The 23,141-nt window shown below is 37.6% G+C and overlaps 1 protein-coding gene across 5 annotated transcripts in view; it reads right to left on the bottom strand.

Moving 5' to 3' along the window:
* Positions 1-8,542, bottom strand: part of FAM98B (family with sequence similarity 98 member B) — a 35,441-nt gene extending 26,899 nt beyond the window's left edge. For all 5 annotated transcript variants that reach the window (XM_082649748.1, XM_082649749.1, XM_082649751.1 and 2 more), the window contains exons 1-2: positions 8,435-8,542; positions 222-367 (exon numbers count right to left, since the gene is read on the bottom strand). In XM_082649748.1, the coding sequence (XP_082505874.1) occupies positions 222-367; positions 8,435-8,505 (217 nt within the window). In that variant the 5' untranslated portion in view covers positions 8,506-8,542. The remainder of the gene's footprint in view (positions 1-221; positions 368-8,434) is intronic.
* Positions 8,543-23,141: the final 14,599 nt, after the last annotated feature.

Here is a 23,141-nt window from a genome sequence, read left to right as displayed (position 1 = left end):
GCAGATAAATAATTTTTTATAATTTTACATAAATTTAAGAACCAATTTTGGATTAGTCAATATAAAATATAATCCAAAGATATTTAAATCACATATTGAAGTTGTTTGTAGTAATGACTTTTCTTTGTACAGTGAGCACATTATAGATAAAACTGTAAATCATAACCTATCATTTCATTTTACTAGTAAACAGAAAAGTAAATAAAACTCAATAGCAATACCAGCTGAAGTGATACTTTCTTCCAAGTTGCACAATGATTTTATTTGAGAGCCTAACCAAACACAGAGCTCTGAAAATTCAGGTGAAGATAGTCCACCCTCTGCTGCCTTTATAAGGGCTTGCTCTTCTAACAGTGGTCCCTTATACCTAGAAAGGAAGATATAAAAGGTTAAAACAAACAAACAAACAAAACCCTAATACACCTAATACTTTTTAATCAACGTCTGCTGCCTGTCTTTGTAAATAAAATATTACTGGAACACAGCCAACAACTGTACCCATTTACAAACTCTCTCTGGCTGTTTTCCTGTATTTGTGACAGAGACAGTGTGGCCAGTAAAGCCTAAAATTTTTACTATCTGGTCTGTTACAGAAATAGTTTGCTGATTTCTGCTCTATATAATTAACATTTGACTTTGTTTTAAAATTTTTTAGTAAAATTATCAACCAATTTTAAGATAAATATTACATATAACAAAATCAAATAGAATAGAGTCTAATAACTATAACTTTTCTTATTCTTACAAGAATAAGAAAAAGGCAATATAGTGAAAAAAGAACAGATGCAAATTTAAATTAAAAAAATTAAAACTGAGGACATATGAGATTTTAACCTTAACCATTTCTTTTATAATTTTATACTTTTAAACACTGCTACAAAGTGTATTTGAATAGAACCTTAAATTTTCAAACCATTTTTATATATTACCTTAATTGAATTTGATACCAGTTTTCTACTTTTACTGTTCTTTCTGTAACTGAGCCTTTTTCCCCCACATTATTAAACTTGTAAGTTTTAGCACAGTTGATGGGTTTTAATCCATTGCATTTACTTTTCTTTTGATACTCAAATTGTCCTATCTCTGATTAGTGGGAGCACATTCATGTTACTCAATGAGTCCTTTGATTTGTCCCCATTATTCTTTGAATATTTTCCTTGCTTTCTATGACAATATGTTCCTCCCCTATACCTGTAATCAGCCATTTCTCCAAGATGCCCTGATTCTCTTCAATGGTATTTAGAATACACAATCTGGTCGTAAAGGTTAATCACTGTATCTGTACCTTTTTAAAAGAAATTATATCAGGAGTTCACACTGCTATTTCCAGTTCAAATTTAAAATTATAGGGTTTTTACCTATTTTGTTTTACATTTTTATCTATTTTTCTCTTACAATGAAAATTCTGTTTTTTTATGACATTTACAGAATCCTAGTAAATATAAAAATAACATAAATTACATAGTTTCAAAATAGAAAAAACAGCATTATTACTAAAAATAAAATTAATGAAAACAATTTATATTTTTATCATTAGGATAGATTCCAGTAAGGATGTATAGAAAAACAATTCCTTTCCATGTGATTAAACCTCCTACTCAATACACTGATAGGTATTTTTTTCATTTTGCTTTTAATTTTTAGGGATTTGTCTCTCTTTTTTTGTTTTGATTTCATTTTAATTTTGCTTTACAATTATGTAAAACATTTATACGATTTCAAAGTCTAAAACAAAACAAGGTACATTCAGACAATTCTAGCTTGCAATCTTAATACTGTTCCATCTAGTACTCTGTTTCCTCCCTTCCTCATAGGAAACCGTATTTATTAGTTTGGGGTTGTCAAACCATAATGTTTTAAAATATAAACATATATATACACACTATATATATATATATAAATGTATCTTTTTTAGATAAAAGGCAGCCTACTATCTACTGTTCTATTCCTTTTTTTAAACATACACATGCACAGACACGTATTTATATATACTAGAGATCTGTAGAGATACTATTCAAACATTTTTATAGTTGTATCCACTGTCTGGATATACCATATTTTATTTGCTATGCCCCCACTGAAGGACATTTTGGTTTTTTGTAATGCTTTGCTATTAAAAAAAATTGGGCAAATTCTTGTCAGTGTATATCTGGAATAGATTTCTAGAGGTAGGATCACTGGATCAAAGGGTAAATGGCTATCCAACTTTGCTGGATAATGTTAAATTTGCCTATACAGGGGTTGTACCACTAAAGTAGAAGAGTATCCATTACCCATAACTTACCAAACATTTGACTCATGTCAAACATCTGGATTTTTGACCATCTGGTATCTCAGTATAGTTTTAATTTACATTTCTCTTATGGCACGACTGTACATCTTTTGATATGTTTAAAGGCCATTTGTGTTTCTTTTTCTCTAAATTCTCTGGTCATATTTCACGAAGGGTGAGTAGTTTCAAAGCCCCATTTTTGCAGATAAGAAATTAAGGCTCAACAAGGTTAGGATACCTGCCTTAAGTAGCAGGCCAGATGAATATTCCAATTCATCTACTCTTTACAGCAATGATTTGAAGTTATTATTATCCTAATTCTGTAGGACCAGAAGATAATATCAGAAGATAAATGACGACACTGATTTAAATCCAGATTTGACCCCAAATGCTCCATGTGAACTCAAACTTCTGTCTACACTAATAAGGAAACAAAGTAAATAACCTGGCCAGGTAATGCAGCCAGGTAAAGACAGCTGGGACTAGACCAGTCTCTGCTCCTCCAACCAAGACTGGTTCCCCTGTATTACCTTTCTACCATATCTTACAGCACCTCTCACTGAGACTTAACAGTAAATATCTTATTCCCCCTACTTGCTTTCACTTCTGCAATAAAGCAATAATCATAAGCTCCTGAAAAAATGTAACTAATTCATATTATTGGTAAGTTATTTTTACTGAAATGCCAATTTTAAAATTCAGCAAAAATTTACTAAATCACCAAAAATACTAAATCCTGAATACACAAGCTTTAATGCCTCAGTTCCTCAAAATAGGTAAAAAGAAAAAAGAAATGCATTTAACAAACCTGAATATCTAATAACAAACATAATCATATAGCAACTAACATTTATAAACTAATCTTAGGCCAGTGCTATGTGCTGTATGTATATTACCTTATTTAATTGTCACAATATCCTATAAGATAGGTATTATTATCATGCTTAGTTTGTTCTATAAATTCTTATTGAATTAGGAAAGTGCTACTCTTACTCCAAAGAGTAACTCCGAAGAGTAATAACTTAGTAGTAACTGGGGACACCTCCCCTAGGCCTAGACTCCCCCAGAGCCATGCACACTTGAACCATAGTTGCTGATCTGACACTGCTCTAAGCTGGGTGAACCAAACCTTCAGTCCAGTAGGGCCATTGGTAAACCTTCATAAAGACACAGCCGGGGTCTAACTTACTTTCTGTTTTCTATTTTCATCGGTCAACATATAAAATATTAGACCCTTTCTTTCCCCCTGTCATTTACCCACCCTACTGGCTTGCCTCTGATCCAGCTCTCCACTTCTGCCTGCTTCTCAAACTCTTCCATATGTTCCATCCATAAAAAACAACTCTCCTATTCTGTCAATGTCTTCTCAGAAAGATTTATCCCTACTGCCTCTAGCTTTGGGTATTTTACTCTTAAGTGCCTGACGGTCAAATGGTGGGGTTTTTGTCCTCCTTGCTTCTGAATACAGCATCCATATCACTGCTCTCCCATTATCTTTTTTTTTTAATTGAAATATAGTTGATTTACAATGTTGTGTTAGTTTCAGATGCACAGCAAAGTGATTCAGTTATACGTCCATATATACCTATTTTTTCAGACTCTTTTCCCTTATAGGTTATTAAAAAATACTGAGTATAGTTCCCTGAGCTATACAGTAGGTCCTTGTTTATCTATTTTATATACAGTAGCATGTATATGTTAATCCCAAACTCCTAATTTACCCCTCCCCACCCACACCCTTTCCTCTTTGGTAACCGTAAGTTTGTTTTCTATGTCCTGTGGGTCTATTTCTGTTTTGTATATAAGTTCATTTTTGTATCATTCTTTTTTTAGATTCCACATATAAGTGATATTATATGATATTTGTCTTTCTCTGGCTTACTTCATTTAGTATGATAATCTCTAAGTCCATCCATGTTGCTGCAAATGGCATTATTTCATTCTTTTTTATGACTAATATTCCACTGTATAAATACACCACATCTTCTTTATCCATTCCTCTGTTGATGGACATTTAGGTTGCTTCCATGTCTTGGCTATTATAAATAGTGCTGCAATGAACATTGGAGTGCATGTATTTTTTCAAATTATGGTTTTCTCCAGATGTATGCCCAGGAGTGGGACTGCAGGCTCATATGGTAGTTCTACTTTTAGTTTTTTAAGGAACCTCCATACTGTTCTCCATAGTGGCTGCACCAATTTACATTCCCACCAACAGTGTAGGAGGGTTTCCTTTTCTCCACACCCTCTCCAGCATTTATTGTTTGTAGACTTTTTGAAGATGGTCATTCTGACCAGTGTGAGGTGATGGTAGTTTTGATTTGCATTTCTCTAATAATTAGAGATGTTGAGCATCTTTTCATGTGCTTTTTGGCCATCTGTATATCTTCTTTGGAGAAATGTCTATTTAGATCTTCTGCCCATTTTTTGATCGACTCCCTCATTATCTTATAAATATCTCCCGCTCTCTCCAGGCTCAGGCCAGTCAGATATGCCACCCTCTTTCTCTCGTGGTTTTCACCTGTCAATCTCTTGGACACTCTTCAACATTCCCTGTGCTCAGTTTTTCCTCTCCATTCCTATTTTTTTCAATTATACTGAGTTTCTTCGAAGTCCGTATGGATACCCTTTCCAATACCCTGAGCTCTCAATTCCCTAACCTCCTCTTTTCCAACCTTTGCCACTGCACATAAGTAAGCCACACCCAGATCATGCCATCACCTGGAACTACGTCACCTCCGAAATCACTAATTTGAACACTCCCTGACCATAGCCTACTATCTATCCTTCCAGCTTGCTCTTTTGACCACACTTAATATCATCTCTACCTCAGTTCCTATGGTCCCTCCACATTCTCTGCATTTCCTAGCTTCCGGCTGTCTTCACTTTCTTCCCTGTCCAATTGAGATTCCAAAGTGTATCATTTTATTTTGTTGCTCAATAAATACCTGTTGAAGAAATGAATTCTTTATACTGTCATCTCCTTCAGCTCTAATAGCCAATCAAATCACTGAGACCAGTAATATACTTCTTTCTATATCCACTGCCACTGAGCAACCATCACTTCTTGCCTAGACTACTAACTAATTCTCCAATCTATTTTCCACCTTGCTGACAGAGGTAACTTTTCAAACTAGACATCTAATCCAGCGGTCCCCAACCTTTTTGGCACCAAGGACCAGTTTTGTGGAAGACAATTTTTCCACAGAGGGGGCGGAGGGAGGGGAGTAGGGGAGCTGGTTCAGGCGGTAATGTGAGCCATGGGGAGCAGCAGATGAAGCTTCGCTCGCTCCACGCTCACCTCCTGCTGCGCAGCCTGGTTCCTAACAGGCCTCAGACCACTACTGGCCCACAGCCCCGGGGGGGTTGGGGACCCCTGATCTAATCACTCCCTGTTTTATTTAAAATTCTTCAATCATGTCGTATTGCTGTCATGACAAAGAACAAAATCCTCAACATGGCCTGAAAGGTGCTGCATGCCCTGTTCCTCGCTGATCCAATCTTCTAACACTGGTCCTTGCTCTCTGCCCTCCGGCTACATCAGCCCCCTTCCAGTTCTCCTAATATGGCAGATCCTTTCCACTTTAAGGTCTTTCATATTTTGTCCTCACTGTAAGGACACCTTTGTCCTCCTTTCCCAGCCAACTTCACCTAGTTAACTCCTACTCACCCTTCCTATTTCAACTCAAATGTCACTTCCTCAGTAATCTGTCACTAACCCCTAAGACTACATAGGTCCTCCTGCCACATTATGTCACCCTGTTCTTTTCCTTTGAAACACTTATTTTAGTTTATAAATATTTGTGTGATCATGTCTTTTTCTCCACCAGACTGTAAGCTCCATTGGGACAGGAACCAAGTCTGTTTTGCTCACCAATGACTTCTCAGAACAGCGTCCAATACAGAGCTGTGCTCAGTAAATATGTGAAATAAATTTCCCTCCACAATGGTGGTTCTCAACCTAGGCTGTGAAGCTTTTTTAAAAATATGCATGCCTATATCGCACCCCTGAAGATCATGCTTCACACAGCTGGTGGTATATACCACACTGAAACATTTTTTTTACAAGCTCCAAACATGATTTTGATGTATTACCAGGGTTGAGATACACTGTTCTACAAAATCATAGATTGTCAGAACTGAAAGAGACTTCTGAAATCTGATCCAGCCTGCTCCTTTCACAGATTAGGAAACTAAGTTATTACTACACTGTTTTCCTTTATAACGTACTACATCACTAAACTGTTCTTTCACATAGATTTTCCCTTTTAATTCCTCCCTTTAATTTCCTATTTTATCTGATAAACTGAAGTACCTTCACTGATATCCTAAATGTTTTAATCACAACAGAAAATGCGTTATTCACAATCTACATGGAGATTTTGAAACGCATGTTCAATTACAACACATATTGTAAATAAACAATTACTTTTTTCACTTTTCATTATCATTATAGGAAAATTCAAACTTCAAAATCTTGTCCTTAATTATTCCAGGAAAAATCAGTTCTAAAGTATGTTTTAAATCAGTTCTAAACTGTTTTACTTTCTATAGTGAATAATCTGAAATAATTTTCCTTGATAAAAGCCAAGATTATACCAAACTTCATTTTTCAAAACACCTATAATATAAACAAATTCAAAGAATGAAAGAAAAAAAAAAAGCACTGACTTTCCATTTTTCAAAAACTATTTATAGAATCCCACTAGTTTTATCTGGAATACTTGGGAGCTCAAACCATTTGGGTCCGAAACACTTTAATTATTTTAACTTTTTGTGTTGGTTACTTCCTTAACCAAGTTCCGTGAAAATTTCCACGGGATTTCACAGAAGTAAAAATGCCCCCTAAATAATCACTGGCTCTGTTCTTTCACTTGACAAATATTTATTCAGGATCTAGTAAGTGCAAGGCTCTGTAACAATGAGTCACTGCAAAGTAGGTACTATCAGGGTCCCAAAGAAGCAATTAATAGAGGAGCAAGTGCAGTTTTAAGAAAAATAAAGGGGGGCGAGAGGGTGGTTCAAGCTTCACGACAGTACTGCAAAGGCACAGCCTATCCTATCCAAGAAACTCCAGACGTGGCAGGGCACACAATTTTACAGATGGCTCCAATGTCTTTAATTAATGTGTATTTTTTTGACTTGCAACTATCTGGCCCTATGCTTACCTCTGTGCACTCTCTGCTTTGAACTTTTCTTCATTTACTTACCCATTCATCCAACCACTATTTATTGTAGCAGATCTGGTTGTAGGATGTTTTGGGGAACAAGACAGGTAAGGTACCTGTTCTCCTGGAGCTGACTTTTGTGTATTAGGGGGTGGAGGGTGGGGAGGGTGGATGTTCAAGAGACAATAAATAAATGTTCAGGACAAGATAATTTGGGATTGGGACCCCCGGACTATGAAGAAAAACAGGATGAGGCTGAAGGAGAGACTATTTTGCATGTATTGATACCCATGCCTGCAAGTATTAACATCATTCCAGGAGCTCTCATAGCACTTAACCACCCTGAATTGCAAACAGCAGTAGACTCTTTATAGTTCCCGACTAGGTAACCTACTAGTAATCTGAAAACTGTCTTCCTCCTCGGCCTAGCACACAAATACGCATTAATGAATACAGATTAACACTAAATTAATGTTGTTAATGAATGGAAGAAACGGTGAAATGAATGGACTTGCACTGAACTAAAACCCCTTTCTCGGGTCAAGGAAGCACGAGATTCGCTCCCGCGCCCTAATTAATCCACAGGTTGTACAAGGTGGGAGACAACAGTCAACAGCTGCACTCCGACTTCCAGCGCCTCTCCCCCGGAGCGTCAACAATAATACCACCCGCGGGGCAGCAACTAATTGCCCACAGCAGTGCTGCCAGCCGGGCCCCTCCGCGCCTTCGCCGCGGGTCCCGGCTGCGGAGTTCCGAAGCAAGTAGTTCGGAAGAGGGGGACAAGCGCCCCAGCTCTCCGGGCCTGCTCCACCCCCCAAGCGGATTTCTCTCCCGCCTCTCTCTTAACTCTGTCCGCGCCGGAGACAGCGAGGCAGGGACGGAGGCCTGCACCGAGCGGCAAGAGCTCAGCGAAGGCCCACGGGGAGGAGACTGAGGCAGCCATCGGAGGTACAGCTTACGTTTTCGGGGGAAAGGCGGCCCCAGGACTACTCACCCCAGTGCCTCTAGAGTGTCAAGCACGTCCCCCTCCATCGTAGCTTCGGGACCCGGTTCCGGCCCTCTCATGGTCCTTCGGCCCAAAGCTGTTCCGCGCTCTAAGGAGCCCGCCGGAAACTGGCGTCGCGGCGCCAAGGTTCCGGCCGGCTCTCAACCTGGACTGCCTAGGCGTGCCTCTGGCACTGGGGGACAAAACGTTCCCGGCCCGGAGGCAATTGGCTCTCCTGCCTAAAACCAACTTATGTAACAATGCTAACTTTTAAAAATAATAATAACAATAAATAGTAGAAATAAAAAGACTTCTTTGAGTTGTCTTAGCAAACATCGTGATTCTACCAAGTTCTCAACCAATCAGATTCCGGCTTTCCCTTTTTACAACAAAAATCCCTAAATGAAATATTAATTATCTTGAGCTAAAGTTGTACATAATATCATGTACCTAAACAAATAATTTTTAAATGAATATACACAACAAAGCTCCAACTTTAAAGAAAAAATAGAGAAGGAAATTTATAACAAAATATTGTTTCATTATGAAATGTAGAAGATCAATGAAGTGATCAGATGCTTGCATCTATCTATAGAATCCTCTTCAACACACATACAGGCTATGTGTTGCACTGCTGACAAAATATAGGCGAGTTGTATAAAAAACAAAAATTCCATGGGCAGAATAGGGTAGCTGATGTGCTTTCCCCAAATTGTGACTGACTCTCCATAAAACTCCAAACAAACAAAACACAGTAGTCCCTCTGTGTACTATTTATGGAGAATTCAGTGTCTATCTAAAGAATACAAAATATATTTTAGGGTTCATATGTAAAAGAGTCAGCATAGAGCATAAAATTATTAACAGTTATATCACCCAAATGAATAACCAAATGAACTATTGAAAGTTGTGCAAAACAGTAACTATTGGTCCTTGTAAAGGACTGTCCCATGCCTCACAGAATACATAACATCCCTGGCCCTAATGCACTAAAGACACTAATGCTGTCACCTCCCAAATCACTGTTACAAATTAAAAGCTTACCAATAAATTTGTAAAATCCCCTGAGGGAAGCTTACACATAAATTTGAACAAATATCAATAATGACTCCTCTACCATATACCCAGGCTTAAGTATAAAATTATTTGCAGCTTAATGTATTTGAATTCATCTCTAAACCAAAGGCAGAGAATGTATGTTCTAAGTGGTTACTGCCTCTCTCAAAGAGTTGAAGTCATAGAAAGTACTATTCTTAGTAACCTTAGGAGACATCAATAAGGACATTTCATAATGATAAATGTGTCAGGACAACACAATGCTATAACAACCCTAAATGTTATAGGACCCAACCAGCCTCAAAATATATAAATAAAAAACTTAACAAACTTGAAGGAGAAATAGGCAAATCCACAATCACAAAGGAAGATTTTAAACACATTAACTGATGTAATAAGCAGTAAAAAAAAAAAAAAAAAAAAACGAGAAAGAAATCAATAGACATACACAAGACTTGGAAAACATGATTTACAAATGTGATATAAGAATCACTGCTCCTCAAACCTTCAGAATATGAATTTTTTCAAGTTCATGTATGTAATTTATAAAATTGACTTTATACTGTAACTGAAAGTAAGTTTCATCACTTTCAAAGACCGAAATCATAAAAAGTATGTTCTCTGACCATATTAGAATTAAACAAGGAATCAATAAGAAAAAAAGAAAACTAAAAAAGTCCCCAAATATTTGATGTTCAGAATTTAAGCAATGCACTTCTAAATAATCAGATTAAACTAGAATTAAACTAGGGATTAAATTAAACAACAAATGGATATAAGAAAATATTTTTGAACTGAATGGTGATAAAAAATACCACATCAACATGTGAAAGATGCAGGTAGACCCATTCTTAAAAGAAAATATATAGCATTAAATGCAAATATTAGAAATGATAAGATTGAAAATTAATTATCTAAGTATCAATCTCAAGAAGCCAAAAAGCAAACCAATTAAATTCAAAGAAACAAAAAGATAGAAATAATAAAGAGTAGACATCAACGAAATGAGGGAAAATACAATAAAGAAATGAAGCCAAATTTGAGTCTTTTTGCAAGGATAATAGTATTGACAAACCTTTAGCCAAACTGATCAAGAAAAAATAAGTACAAAAGAAGAAGCAAATAACCAATATGAGAAATGAAAAGGGGGACATTGGTACTGGTCAGTACCAATGGAGAGTAAGAGGATGTCATGAATAATTTTATGCCAATAAATTTGAAAATTTAGATGAAATTGATAAATTCCTTGAGAAACACAATTTAACAAAAATGACACAAGGAAAATTTAAAATATGAAAAGTTCTACATCTATTAAATAAATTGAATGACAAATTAGACATCACCCACAAAGAACACTCCAAGCCCAAAGTGTTTTCCTGATGAATTTCCCCAAACCCTTAAGAAAGAGATAACACCAACCTTATACAAACATTTCCAGAAACTAGAAAAACATGTAGTAGTTTGCAATGCTTTTTAAGAGAACATTACCTTAAAACAATCATCAATAAGGACATTATTAAAAAGAATTTATTGACCAATTCCTCTAGTGAACAGATAGCTGCACTTACACAGTCACTCGAGTATGACAAAATCACCATTGTAGTTCAGGTCTTTACAATACATGGTGCTGGGTCAATGGGATATCCAAATCGTGCTACCTCATGCTATTATCAACACAAATAATCAATAAACAATCTATATTAAGGAATAGAAGAGAGTTTTATTCAAGCCAAGCTGAGGACTATAGCCAGGGAGCACAGATTCAAGAAGCACTTGAACTGTGTTCTGCCTGACTGCAAAACGGGGGAGGCTTATATAGGCAAAAACCACAAAGTTACAGAAGTTGTTTGTCAAGAAATAGTATTGGAGCTGGCAAGAAGTAAGGATGCTTGTTAAGCAAGGTTAGTTGATGTCCAAAATAGTTGCACAGTCACAGAGGGAGACCTTGAGACCATAAGGTTGCAGCTGGCAGCCTCTGGCAGATACTGTTTTGAAAATGAATGGTGGTATCCTTGAGTTTGATACAGCTCAGAAAATTCAAGTTCTCAGGGATGCAGGACCATGTCTGAAACCATATCCACAATGGCCACCAGGCTCCATTTTGGATGTCTGAACCCCAGTTACTCCATCTTAATTTTTAATTGATCTTAAATATGTCATCATTGAAATCTTTCCTTTAGAAAGCACTGATGATCAATTTTGGTCTCATGTCCTTTCATCGCCGGAATGGCTAATAACCTGCTCCAAATCCATTGAGTTCCTCAGAGCTGGGGTAGATTTGCCCCCAGGAAATTCACATTGCAAGGAGGAAAAAAAAGAGTCTGTTACAAGCTTGGGTCACATTTGAGCCCAGATAGACTTCAGGAGTATGGTCTCAGGCAGGTCGCGTTTTGATTACAATCGAGGTTAGTTGATCCCTCAGGGATATAATTGAAACTGCACATCTCAGATTCGGACTCGAACCCATTTGCACTTCAGATGGGACTTGAATCCACAATCTCTGGCTTAGGAGGGGACTCAAACCCACAACCTCCCAGCTGAAATCACATACCTGGTCTCAGGACTTAATGAAGCTCAGGTTCTTTATGTCTCAGCACAGAAGGAATTCTGCAAGAGGCAAAGAAGACAGGCAAGAAGTAGATTAATATAGGATGCTTGTGAAGGATACAAGCGGACAGGCAAGGGGGCTCTAAGTGGGAAAGCAGGTTTATTTAGAGAGATACACGTTCCTTATGTGTCTGTCTCAAAAGTGGAAAGCAGCCCTGGGAGACACACACTCCATAGACAGAGTGTGGGCCCTCTCAAAGGTGTGGAGGTGGTTAGTTTTTATAGGGTGGGTAATTTCATAGGCTCATAATTGGGAGGATTATTCCAGCTATTTTGGGGAAGGGGCAGGGATTTCCAGGAATTAGGCCACCACCCACTTTTTGGCCTTTTATGGTTGGCCTCAGAACTGTCATGGCACCTCTGGGTGTGTCATTTAGATGCCTATATTTATATTACAATGAGCATAAAATGAGGCTCAAGGTCTACTGGAAGTCGAATCTTCCTCCATGTTGGGCCTAATTGGCTCTAACCAGTTTTTGTCATATTTTCAACAGCTGTGTCATTCTTTTCATGTGCCCTGCCCCTTCCCCCCAAACCTCATTCCCCCTTCAGAGATTTTACTCCTATGATTGTATGGGAAGCAGAGGGGCGATAGATGATCTGTTTCCTGTAGCTGCTTCAGTGTTGAGTAGAGGCATTGACCCTGCCTGTCAGGGAGTAAAAATCTCTGGATGCTTTATTTAGGGGCTCTAGCTGCAGGACAGCTCCTTGTTTTAAGTCAGTGTGGGCTAGAATCCTCGCACAGCCATCCTCTTGATGTGGAACTGTTAACTGCTTCCATAGGCTTCTTATGAATCGTCTTGAAGATGAAGCACTTTTGCAACAGCATCAGAGTACACTAATAACTGTCTATAAGACTTAAAAGGCATGGTTAAATATCTGGTTACAGAGTAATCAATAAAGAAACTTGGTTACAATAACCAGAATTACACCTGATTATTTAATTTAATTACTTTGAATTTAACAGAGTTTGGGCTTGGTATAGTAACTTAAAGATATAATATTTGTTTACATAGGATTCTTGGCCTGAATTTCCTATCTCTGGTGATAAGGGTGTCCTTCTACTTCCAGATGCAGGGGTGCACTTTTCACATGGGAGATATATTTCCTGCTTTCAGGGAGACAGAAAGGAGGGTGAGAGTGTCCCCCTTGCATTGGCTGTTTCTTAAGTAACTTTAATTCAAAATAATCAATATGCCATTGAGGCACATTTTGTGGTTGCCTACCTAGGGGCCCAATAGTTTCCTCTTCTGAAACATCCCTGGAAGTTTCACGTATTAAAAGCTGAGCTGGTAACTGTGAAGAGAATGGGTTAGTAGAGTCTTCCATTTCTTTGAACCAGTTTTTAGTTCTGAAAACAGCTCAGTTTAGTTAAAGAGTTATATCTCATTTTAGGAGGTGGTGATACAGGTGTGTTCCCAAAGCTGGGACTATGGGGCAAGCAATCTGGTATTTAATAAGAGGACTTTCATAGAAATGAAAGAAAAACAAAGGTTAATCAATAAAGCAACTTATAAACCAGTTTCTGGGCCCAAGAGGCAGTCAATCAAGATTTCTAGATGTCAGGGTCAAAGCATCTTTTGCAGTTTGAAATGTCTCTAATGATGTCACTAGGTGTTCAAGTAAACTTTCTGAGTGGCTCATACAGAAACAAACATGAGGATTATTTAAATATGAGCTGTTGTGGCAATTTCTCTGAAGTTTGTATCAAGTCATTTAGCTTCAGGAAAAGGGCTTAGTTTGAGAATTCTGGAGAAATCAGGGAGAAAAAGATAAGTGTTTCAATTCTGCTTAAAAATGTTTAATTTACAAAATTGTTTTAAGTCTTTAAAATTTTTTCCTTTTATCTGGAAAACAAATTATTAAAAATCAGTAGTATTTTAGACAAAACGATAAAAATTATAATCATATTTATCAGTTCATTCAATCCTATGTAATTCTTTTTTCATTTTATTTTTTATACAGTTTATTAGTTATCTATTTTATACATATTAGTGTATATACGTCAATCCCAATCTCCCAATTCATCCCACCACCACCAGCCCCCCGCCATGTAATTAATTCTTTTTTAAAGGATTTTTTTTGTTTTTAAATATTTGTTTGGCTGCACCAGGTCTTAGTTGCAGCATACAGGATCTTCACTGCAGCATGTGGGTCTTTAGTTGTGGCTTGCAGCATCTCTAGTTGTGGCATGCGGGATCTAGTTCCCTGACCAGGGAACAAACCCCGGGCCCCCTGCATTGGGAGCGTGGAGTCTTAACCACTGGACCACCAGGGAAGTCCCCCATGTAATTAATTCTTGCTCTGCTTGAGTCCAGTTTTTCCATTAGTTCCACTGACCTTGCCTGATGATTGAAGGTGTTAGGGACAGTGACAATTTCAAGAGGTTTGCAAGGTTTGTTTTTCTCTTTTGGCCACACCGCATGGCATGTGGGATCTTAGTTCCCTGACCACGGAACAAACCCATGCCCCCTGCAGTGGAAGCACAGAGTCCTAACCACTGGACCACCAGGGATGCCTCCACAAGGTTTTTCTTAACACTTTCACGATTCGCCTCGTGAAGTGGGTGCCTTCCTCACTAGACATTGTGAAAGGTATACCCCAAGTGGAAAACACATTTTTTAAAAAGTTTCTTTGCTATTGTGAGGGCATCAGCCTCATGGCAAGAGGAGGCTTTCACACATCACATGAAAAAGGAGGTTTGCCAGGGAGTTGGGAAGAACCAAGCGACCATCTTGGGTTTCCCACTGCGCTGTTTGTTTCCTTTATAGCTGTTGTTTACTCATCTTAAATTCTCTGATTCAGGAGCAGACTGTTGCCATGTTACAAGGACATCAGGATGGCAAAAGCCTGGCAATGAGAGATCAAATTTTTGCAGCGGAATGGGCTTTATCCACATGTGTCACAATCTTTACAGATTCTTTTATTGTTTCTGCCTTTGTATGAAAGTCAGTTTGGGCATTTCCCTGATACTTGGGTTCAGTCCTCTTAGTGTGAGCTTCAATTTTGATGACAGATAACATTTTACCTCAGGACATACAAGGCTTCTAGAAATTTCACATAATATTCTGGAACATTTATATCTGTACAGACACAACATAAAGAAAGCTTAACATTGCTTCTTATCTGATAATGCTTCTTATGTAATTTAACAAATCAAATATACATGATTAGTTAAATGTCTCTCTTTTTGTAAGGAGAGAGGACATCCAAAGTTGTAAGTCAAAAGACTTTATTAGAATTTGATTTGGAGGAAGTTTGTCAAAAATACCAAAAAGATCTTAAAACACTTACTCAAATGGGGTCATAGGTCACTGCGAAACAATACTTATTCTCTAAACCAAGGTAATGAAAACGATTTCAAAGGCAAATACAGAAAGTTGCAACAGATTCCTTAAAAGGTTAAAGAAACTTTACAATCTTTTATCAAAACCAGATAATTATTCCAAGAAGACTTTGTCTTCTTAATAGACAGAGAAAATCAGATTCTAGTTTTGTACCACCCTTACATTTAATATTAAAACTCATTTACTTAATTAAATTCATTCCAATCTTAGCCAGTCCTGATCACATACAAAATTTTTTCTTAGGATTTCTTTTCCACAAGCTTTCTATAACTTCTTTTTTTACCTTCAGATTTTGTCCTATGCTTTCCCTCTTTCTCTTTTCTCTTTTTTTCCTACCTCTCTTAGGATAAAATTATTTTCTTTTCCTTTAACAAGATGCATTTCCATTCCTTATACTTTCTCTTACTGACAACATATATCCTACTTTACACATACAGTCATTTTTTAATCTTATTATTTCTAATAATTTTAGTACAATATTTCAATAAAGCACAAAATATATTTATTAATAGTCTCAAACATATTTAGTCTCTATAATAAGGGGTCAAAAGTAGATAAAAATAGACTTCTTAAGCAATTAATGTTTCAGTATTTTATCTCATTTAAAAATTATCTAGACATTCAATGAATTTCCATTATTTAATTTAACTTAACAAAACTCTAAGGTTTAAGTTACCAAAAGTTTTGAGGAAACTATTTTTAAATAGACATACCCCAAAACATAATTTTTCTTTTAGCTAAAAACTCTCATATCATTTATATCTATTTCATTACTTATAAAAATTTTTATCATACCAAGTCATTTTTCTTGTTGACAAAATTTTGCAACAGAAATAAGATGAGGAAAGGTTTCCACACACTGTAAGTCCCCTCACTGGCAGGGAGATAGCTGAGACAAAGGGGAAGCTTTGGAGCCTCAGAGGAGAGCACAGCAACTGGTTTGCTTTGAGGAGGGCAAAGCACAGAGGGACCTGCACAATTGGTACCACCACCTGGCACTCCCCAACCTGAAATGCCCCTCCACTGGGATGGGCAGGGGGCTGGGGGCTGAGGCTCAGGCTTCGGAGGTCAGACCTGGGGAAAGGACTGGGGTTGGCTGTGTAGAGACAGCCTGAGGGGGCAAGGGTGTGGTGTACCATAACCCAGGGAATACAGGAAGAAGCCTGGGCCCGCCAAAAAGGCAAGGTGCCATTGTTGGGAGGGGGTGTGAAAAGAGGGGAGGGACTGCCATAGGAACTTCTCTCTCCACTCAAGCTCTCAGGTGGCAGGGCACTGCCTACATGAACTTCAGGGGCAGGAGTGAGCTGCCACTACCATCTCAGACTCCAGAGGTGGGCGCAGACCGCTGCCACCACTGAGGGTCCCACAAAAGGGTGCCAACCGCTGCCCCTGCCTTCCTGGGAATGTGTGTGGGCTGCGCACCTGCACACACCCTATCAAGGGGATAACGGCCAGCACACACTGAGGAAAGAGAGGGCAAGCATTCAAACCAAAAACAGCCTTCACACCAAAAACATATTATACCCACACAAGCTACACAGGGCCACTCCCACATATAAATAGCCCTCCAAGACTACAGTAGATAATTGTTTTTCCTTAGAGAAATATAAGCAAAGTGAAGAAGCAGAGGAACCACTCCCAGTTAAAAGACTGACAGAATTCCCCTGAAGGAACAAACAGTGAAACAGACCTCTTCAGTCTAATAGACACTGCGTTCAAAAGGAGGTAATGAAAATACTGAAGGAATTAAGAAAGGCTATCAACAGAAAAGCAGATTACTGTAAAAAGGAATTCGAAATTTTAAGGAGGAGTCAAGAAAAATTAGAAAATTAATTTGCCAAGACAATAACTGAGCTAAAGGCAATGAATAGTAGAATGAATAATGCAGAAGAAAGAATAAGTATCTGGAAGAAAGAATAATGGAAATTACCCAGTCAAAATGGCAGACAGAAAACCAAATTAAAAAAATGAAAGCAATATAAAAGACCTATGGGCTAATATAAACTGGGTCAATCTATGCACAATAGGGATTCCAGAAGGAGAAGAAAGAGAAAAGAGGACTGAAAATGTATTTGAAGAAATTATGGCTGAAAACTTCCCAAACCTAAAGAAGAAACAGATATCCAGATACAGGAGGCACAAAGGGTCCCAAACAAGATGAACCCAAACAGACCTATATCAAGACATATTATAATAAAAGGCAAAAGTTAAAGAGGATTCTGAAGGCAGCAAGAGAAAAACAAAGAATTAATTACAAGGGAACCCCCATAAGGCTATCAGCTGATTTCTCTACAGGCAGGAAGGGAATGGCAAAATATACTCAAAGTCTTGAAAGGAAAAGAAAACTTCAACCTAGAATACTCTACCCAGCAAGATTACCATTTAGAATAAGAGAAGAAATAAAGAATTTCTCAGACTAGCAAAAATGAAAAGAATACAGCAATACTAAACCTATCCTAAAAGAAATACTGAAAGTGTTCTCTAAATAGTAAAGAAGATGATACAGGAAGGAGGAAATCATAATTGGAAAGTAAATCACTTAAATTAGCTAGTAAACAGATCAGGAAGAAAAAAAACTATTTATGAAAGTGATGATAAACATAAGGAACAGCAAAAGGACAAACATGAAGAAGTGAAATAGGACATCAAAATCATAAAAGGTGGGGAAGGAGAGTAAGAAAATGTAGAATTTTTTTTTTAGAATGTACCTGAGCCTATATTACTATCAGTCTAAAGTAAGCAGATATAGGAAGGGGTTAACATACTTGAAAAACAGGGCAACCACAAATCAAAAACATACAGTAGATTCACAAAGACCAAAAATAAGAGCACACAAGCATAAAATAGAAGGAAATCATCAAACCACAAAAAAAAGAAAAAGGAACAAAGAAGAAACATCAAATCATCTGGTAAACAAGGTTTAAAATGGCAATAAATACATATGTATCAATAATTACCTTAAATGTCAATGGACTGAATACTCCAATCAAAAGACAGAGTGGGGACTTCCCTGGTGGGGCAGTGGTTAAGAATCCGCCGGCCAATGCAGGAGACACGGGTTCGAGCCCTGGTCCAGGAAGATCCCACATGCCACAGAGCAACTAAGCCCATGTGCCACAACTACTGAGCCTGCATTCTAGAGCCCATGAGCCACAACTACTGAGCCCACGTGCCACAACAACTGAAGCCTGCACGCCTAGAGCCCGTGCTGCCAACAAGAGAAGTCGCCACAATGAGAAGCTTATGCACCGCAACGAGGAGTAGCCCCCGCTCACTGCAACCAGAGAAAAGACCGCGTGCAGCAACAAAGACCCAACGCAGCCAAAAATAAAATAAATAAATTTATATATTTTAAAAAAAGACATAGAGTGGCAGACAGGATAAAAAAAACAAGAGCCTACAATATGCTACCTTCAAGAGATCCATCTTAGGGCAAAGGACACACATAGATTGAAAGTGAGGGGATGGAAAAAGATATTTCATGCAAACGGAAATGACAAGAAAGCAAGAGTTTCAGTACTCATATCAGACAAAAATAGACTTTAAAACAAAGGCCATAGGGCTTCCCTGGTGGCGCAGTGGTTGAGAGTCCGCCTGCCGATGCAGGGGACACAGGTTCGTGCCCCAGTCTGGGAGGATCCCACATGCCACAGAGCGGCTGGGCCCATGAGCCATGGCCGCTGAGCCTGAGCGTCCGGAGCCTGTGCTCCGCAATGGGAGAGGCCACAACAGTGAGAGGCCCGCATACCGCAAAAAAAAAAAAAAAAAAAAAGGCCATAAAGAAAGATAAAGTAGGACACTATGTAATGGTAAAAGGATCAATACAAGAGGATTTTACACCCATCAACATATATGCACTTAATATAGGAGCACCCAAATACATAAAACAAATGCTAACAGACATAAAGGGAGAAATCGATGGGAATACAATAATATTAGGACACTTTAACACCCCACTCACGTCAGTGGATAGATCTTCTAGACAGAAAATCAGTAAGGCAAAAGATCCTAAATGATACAATGGAACAGTTAGACTTAATTGATATTTTCAGGACATTACATCCAAAAGACCCAGAATACACATTCTTTTCAAGTGCACATGGAACATTCTCTAGGATTGACCACATACTAGGGCATAAGACTAACCTCAACAAATTTAAGAGTATAGAAATTATTTCAAGCATCTTCTCTGATCACAATGGCATGAAACTAGAAATCAACCACAGGAAAAGAAATGAGAAAAAAATGATGACATGGAGCCTAAACGACATGCTACTAAAAGAACGATGGGTCAACAAGGAAATAAAAAAGAAAATTTAAAAATACCTTGATAAAAATTACAATGAAGACTAAACCATACAAAATCTATGGGGTACAGCAAAAGCAGGTCTTCAAGGGATGTTCATAGCAATACAGGCCTTCCTCAAAAAACAAGAAAAATCTCAAATAAACAACCTACCACCTAAAAGAATTACAAAAAGAAGAACAAACAAAACCTAAAGTCAGAAAAAGGAAAAAATAATAATAAAGATCAGGGAGGAAATACATAAAATAGAGATTAGGAAACAATAGAAAGAAAATCAAAAAAAACGAGAGCTGGTTCTTTGAAAGTGTAAACAAAATTGACAAACCTCCGGCCAGGCTCACCAAGAAGAAAAGAAAAGAGAGGGAACCCAAACAAACAAAATAAGAAATGAAAAAGGAGAAATCTCAACCGATACCACAGCAATACTAAAAAACCATAAGAGAATACTATGAACAACTATATGCCAAAAAATTTGACAACCTAGAAGAAATGGACAACTTTCTAGAAACATACAGCCCACCAAAACTGAATCAAGAAGAAATAGATAATTTGAACACCTTGATCACTAGAAGGGAAATATAATCTGTAATTAAAAAAAAAAAAAACTCCCTACAAACAAAAGTCCAGGACCAGATGGCTTCACAGGCAAATTCTACCAAACATACAAAGAAGAACCTATACCGATCCTTCTCAAACTCTTCCAAAAGACTGAAGAGGAGGGAACACTCCCAAAGACATTCTATGAAGCCACCATCACCCTGATACCAAAACCAGACAAAGACACCATCAAAAAAAGAAAATTACAGGCCAACATCTTTGATGAATATAGATGCAAAAATTCTCAACAAAATATTAGCAAACTGAATCCAACAACACATAAAAAGATCATACACAATGACCAAGTGAGATTCATCACAAGTTCACAAGGATGGTTCAACATATGCAAATCAATCAATGCAATACACCACATCAACAAAGAAAAGTCAAAAATCACGTGATCATCTCAATAGATGCAGAAAAAGCATTTGACAAAATGTGACATCCATTCATGATAACTCTTACCACAGTGGGTATAGAGGGAACATATCTCAACAGAATAAAAGCCATTTATGACAAACTCATAGCCAATATAATACACAGCGGTGAAAAGCTAAAAGCGTTCCCACTAAAATCTGCAATAAGACAAGGATGCCCACTCTCGGCACTTCTATTCAACATACCACTGGAAGTCCTAGCTCCAGCAATCAGACAAGAAAAAGAAATAAAAGTATCCAAATTGTAAGGGAAGAGGTAAAACTCTATATGCAAATGACATGATACTACTGATATATATAGAAACCCTAAGGACTCCACACAAAACTACTAGATCTAATAAATGAATTGAGCAAAGTAGCAGGATACAAGATCGACATTCAGAAATCAGTTTCATTTCTTTACACTAACAATGAAATAACAGTAAGGAAATGTAAACAAACAATCCCTTTTAAAATCACACCAAAAAAAAAAAATACCTAGGAATAAATCTGACCAAGGAGGTGAAAGACTTATACACTGAGAACTATAAAATATTAATAAAGGAAACTGAAGAGGATCCCAAGAAATGGAAAGATATCCCATGATCTTAGATTGGAATAATTCATATTGTTAAAATGTCCATACTACCCAAAGGAATCTACAGATTTAATGCAATCCCTATCAAATTACCCATGACATTTTCCACAGAACTAGAACAAAAAATCCAAAAATCTATATGGAACCATAAAAGACCCAGAATTGCCAAAGCAATCCTGACAAAAAAAACAAAGCAGGAGGCATAACTCTCCCAGACTTCAGACAATCCTACAAAATCTACAGTAATCAAAACAGCGTGGTATTGGTACAAAAACAGACATACGGATCAATGGAACAGAATAGCGAGCCCAGAAGTCAACCCACACAATTATGGTCAATTAATGTTCAATAAAGGAGGCAAAAATATAAAATCAAAAAAAGTCTCTTCAACAAGTGGTTCTGGGAAAGTTGGACAGCTGAATGTAAATCAATGAAATTTGAACACACCTCTCACCATGCACAAAAATAAACTCAAAAAGGCTTAAAGACTTAAACATAAGACATGGCACCGTAAAACTTCTCGAAGAGAGCATAGGCAAAACATTCGCTGACATAAATCATACCAGTGTTTTCTTAGGTCTCCCAAGGCAATAGAAATAAAAACAAAACTAAACAAAGGGGACCTAATCAAACTTACAAGCTTTTGCATAGCAAAGGAAGCATTAAAGAAAAATTAAAAGACAACCTATGGAATGGGAGAAAATATTTGCAAACAATGCAACCAACAAGGGCTTAATCTCCAAAATATACAAACAGCTCATACAACTCAACAACAAAAAAACAAACAACCCAATCGAAAAATGTGCAGAAGACCTTGATAGACATTTCTCCAAAGAAGACATACAAATGGCCAATAGACACATGAAAAGATGCTCAACATAACTAATTATTCAAAAATTGTAAATCAAAACTACCTCACACCAGTCAGAATGGCTATCTTTAAAAAATCTACAAGTGGGACTTTCCTGGTGGTTCAGTGGTTAAGAATCCACCTGCCAATGCAGGGACATGGGTTCAATCCCTGGTCCGGGAGGATCCCACATGCTGCAGAGCAACTAAGTCCATGCGCCACAATTACTGAGCCCACATGTCACAACTACTGAAGCCCACCTGCCTAGAGCCCATGCTCCACAGCAAGAGAAACCACCACAATGAGAAGCCTGCACACCACAATGAAGAGTAGCCACCGCTTGCCGCAACTAGAGAAAGCCCCCATGCAGCAACGAAGACCCAATGCAACCAAGATAAAAAAATAAATAAATAAAATAAATTAATTTAAAAAGTCTACAAGTAACAAATGCTGGAGAGTGTGTGGAGAAAAGGGAACCCTCCTACACTTTTGGTGGGAATATAAATTGGTACTGCCACTATGGAGAACAGTATGGAGGTTCCTCAAAAAACTAAAAATAGAATTACCCTATGATCCAGCAATCCCATTCCTGGGCATCTACCTGGACAAAACTACAATTCAAAAATATACATGGACCCCTATGTTCACAACAGCACTATTCACCATAGCCAAGACATGGAAACCACCTAAGTGTCCATTTACAGATGAATGGATAAAGAAGATGTGGTACATATATACAAAGGAATACTGCTCAGCCATAAAAAAGAATGAAATAATGCCATTTGCAGTGACATGGATAGACCTAGACATTATCATACTAAGTGAAGTAAGTCAGAAAGAGAAAGGCAAATACCATATCACTTATATGTGGAATCTAACATATGGCACAAATGAACCTACCTACAAAACAGAAACAGACTCGCAGACATAGAGAACAGA

Source organism: Grampus griseus (genome assembly GCF_964374135.1).
Source record: "Grampus griseus genome assembly, chromosome: 2".
NCBI lineage: Eukaryota > Metazoa > Chordata > Mammalia > Artiodactyla > Delphinidae > Grampus > Grampus griseus.
Note: the sequence above shows the minus strand (reverse complement) of the source record. Positions and strands in the feature narration are given on the sequence as shown.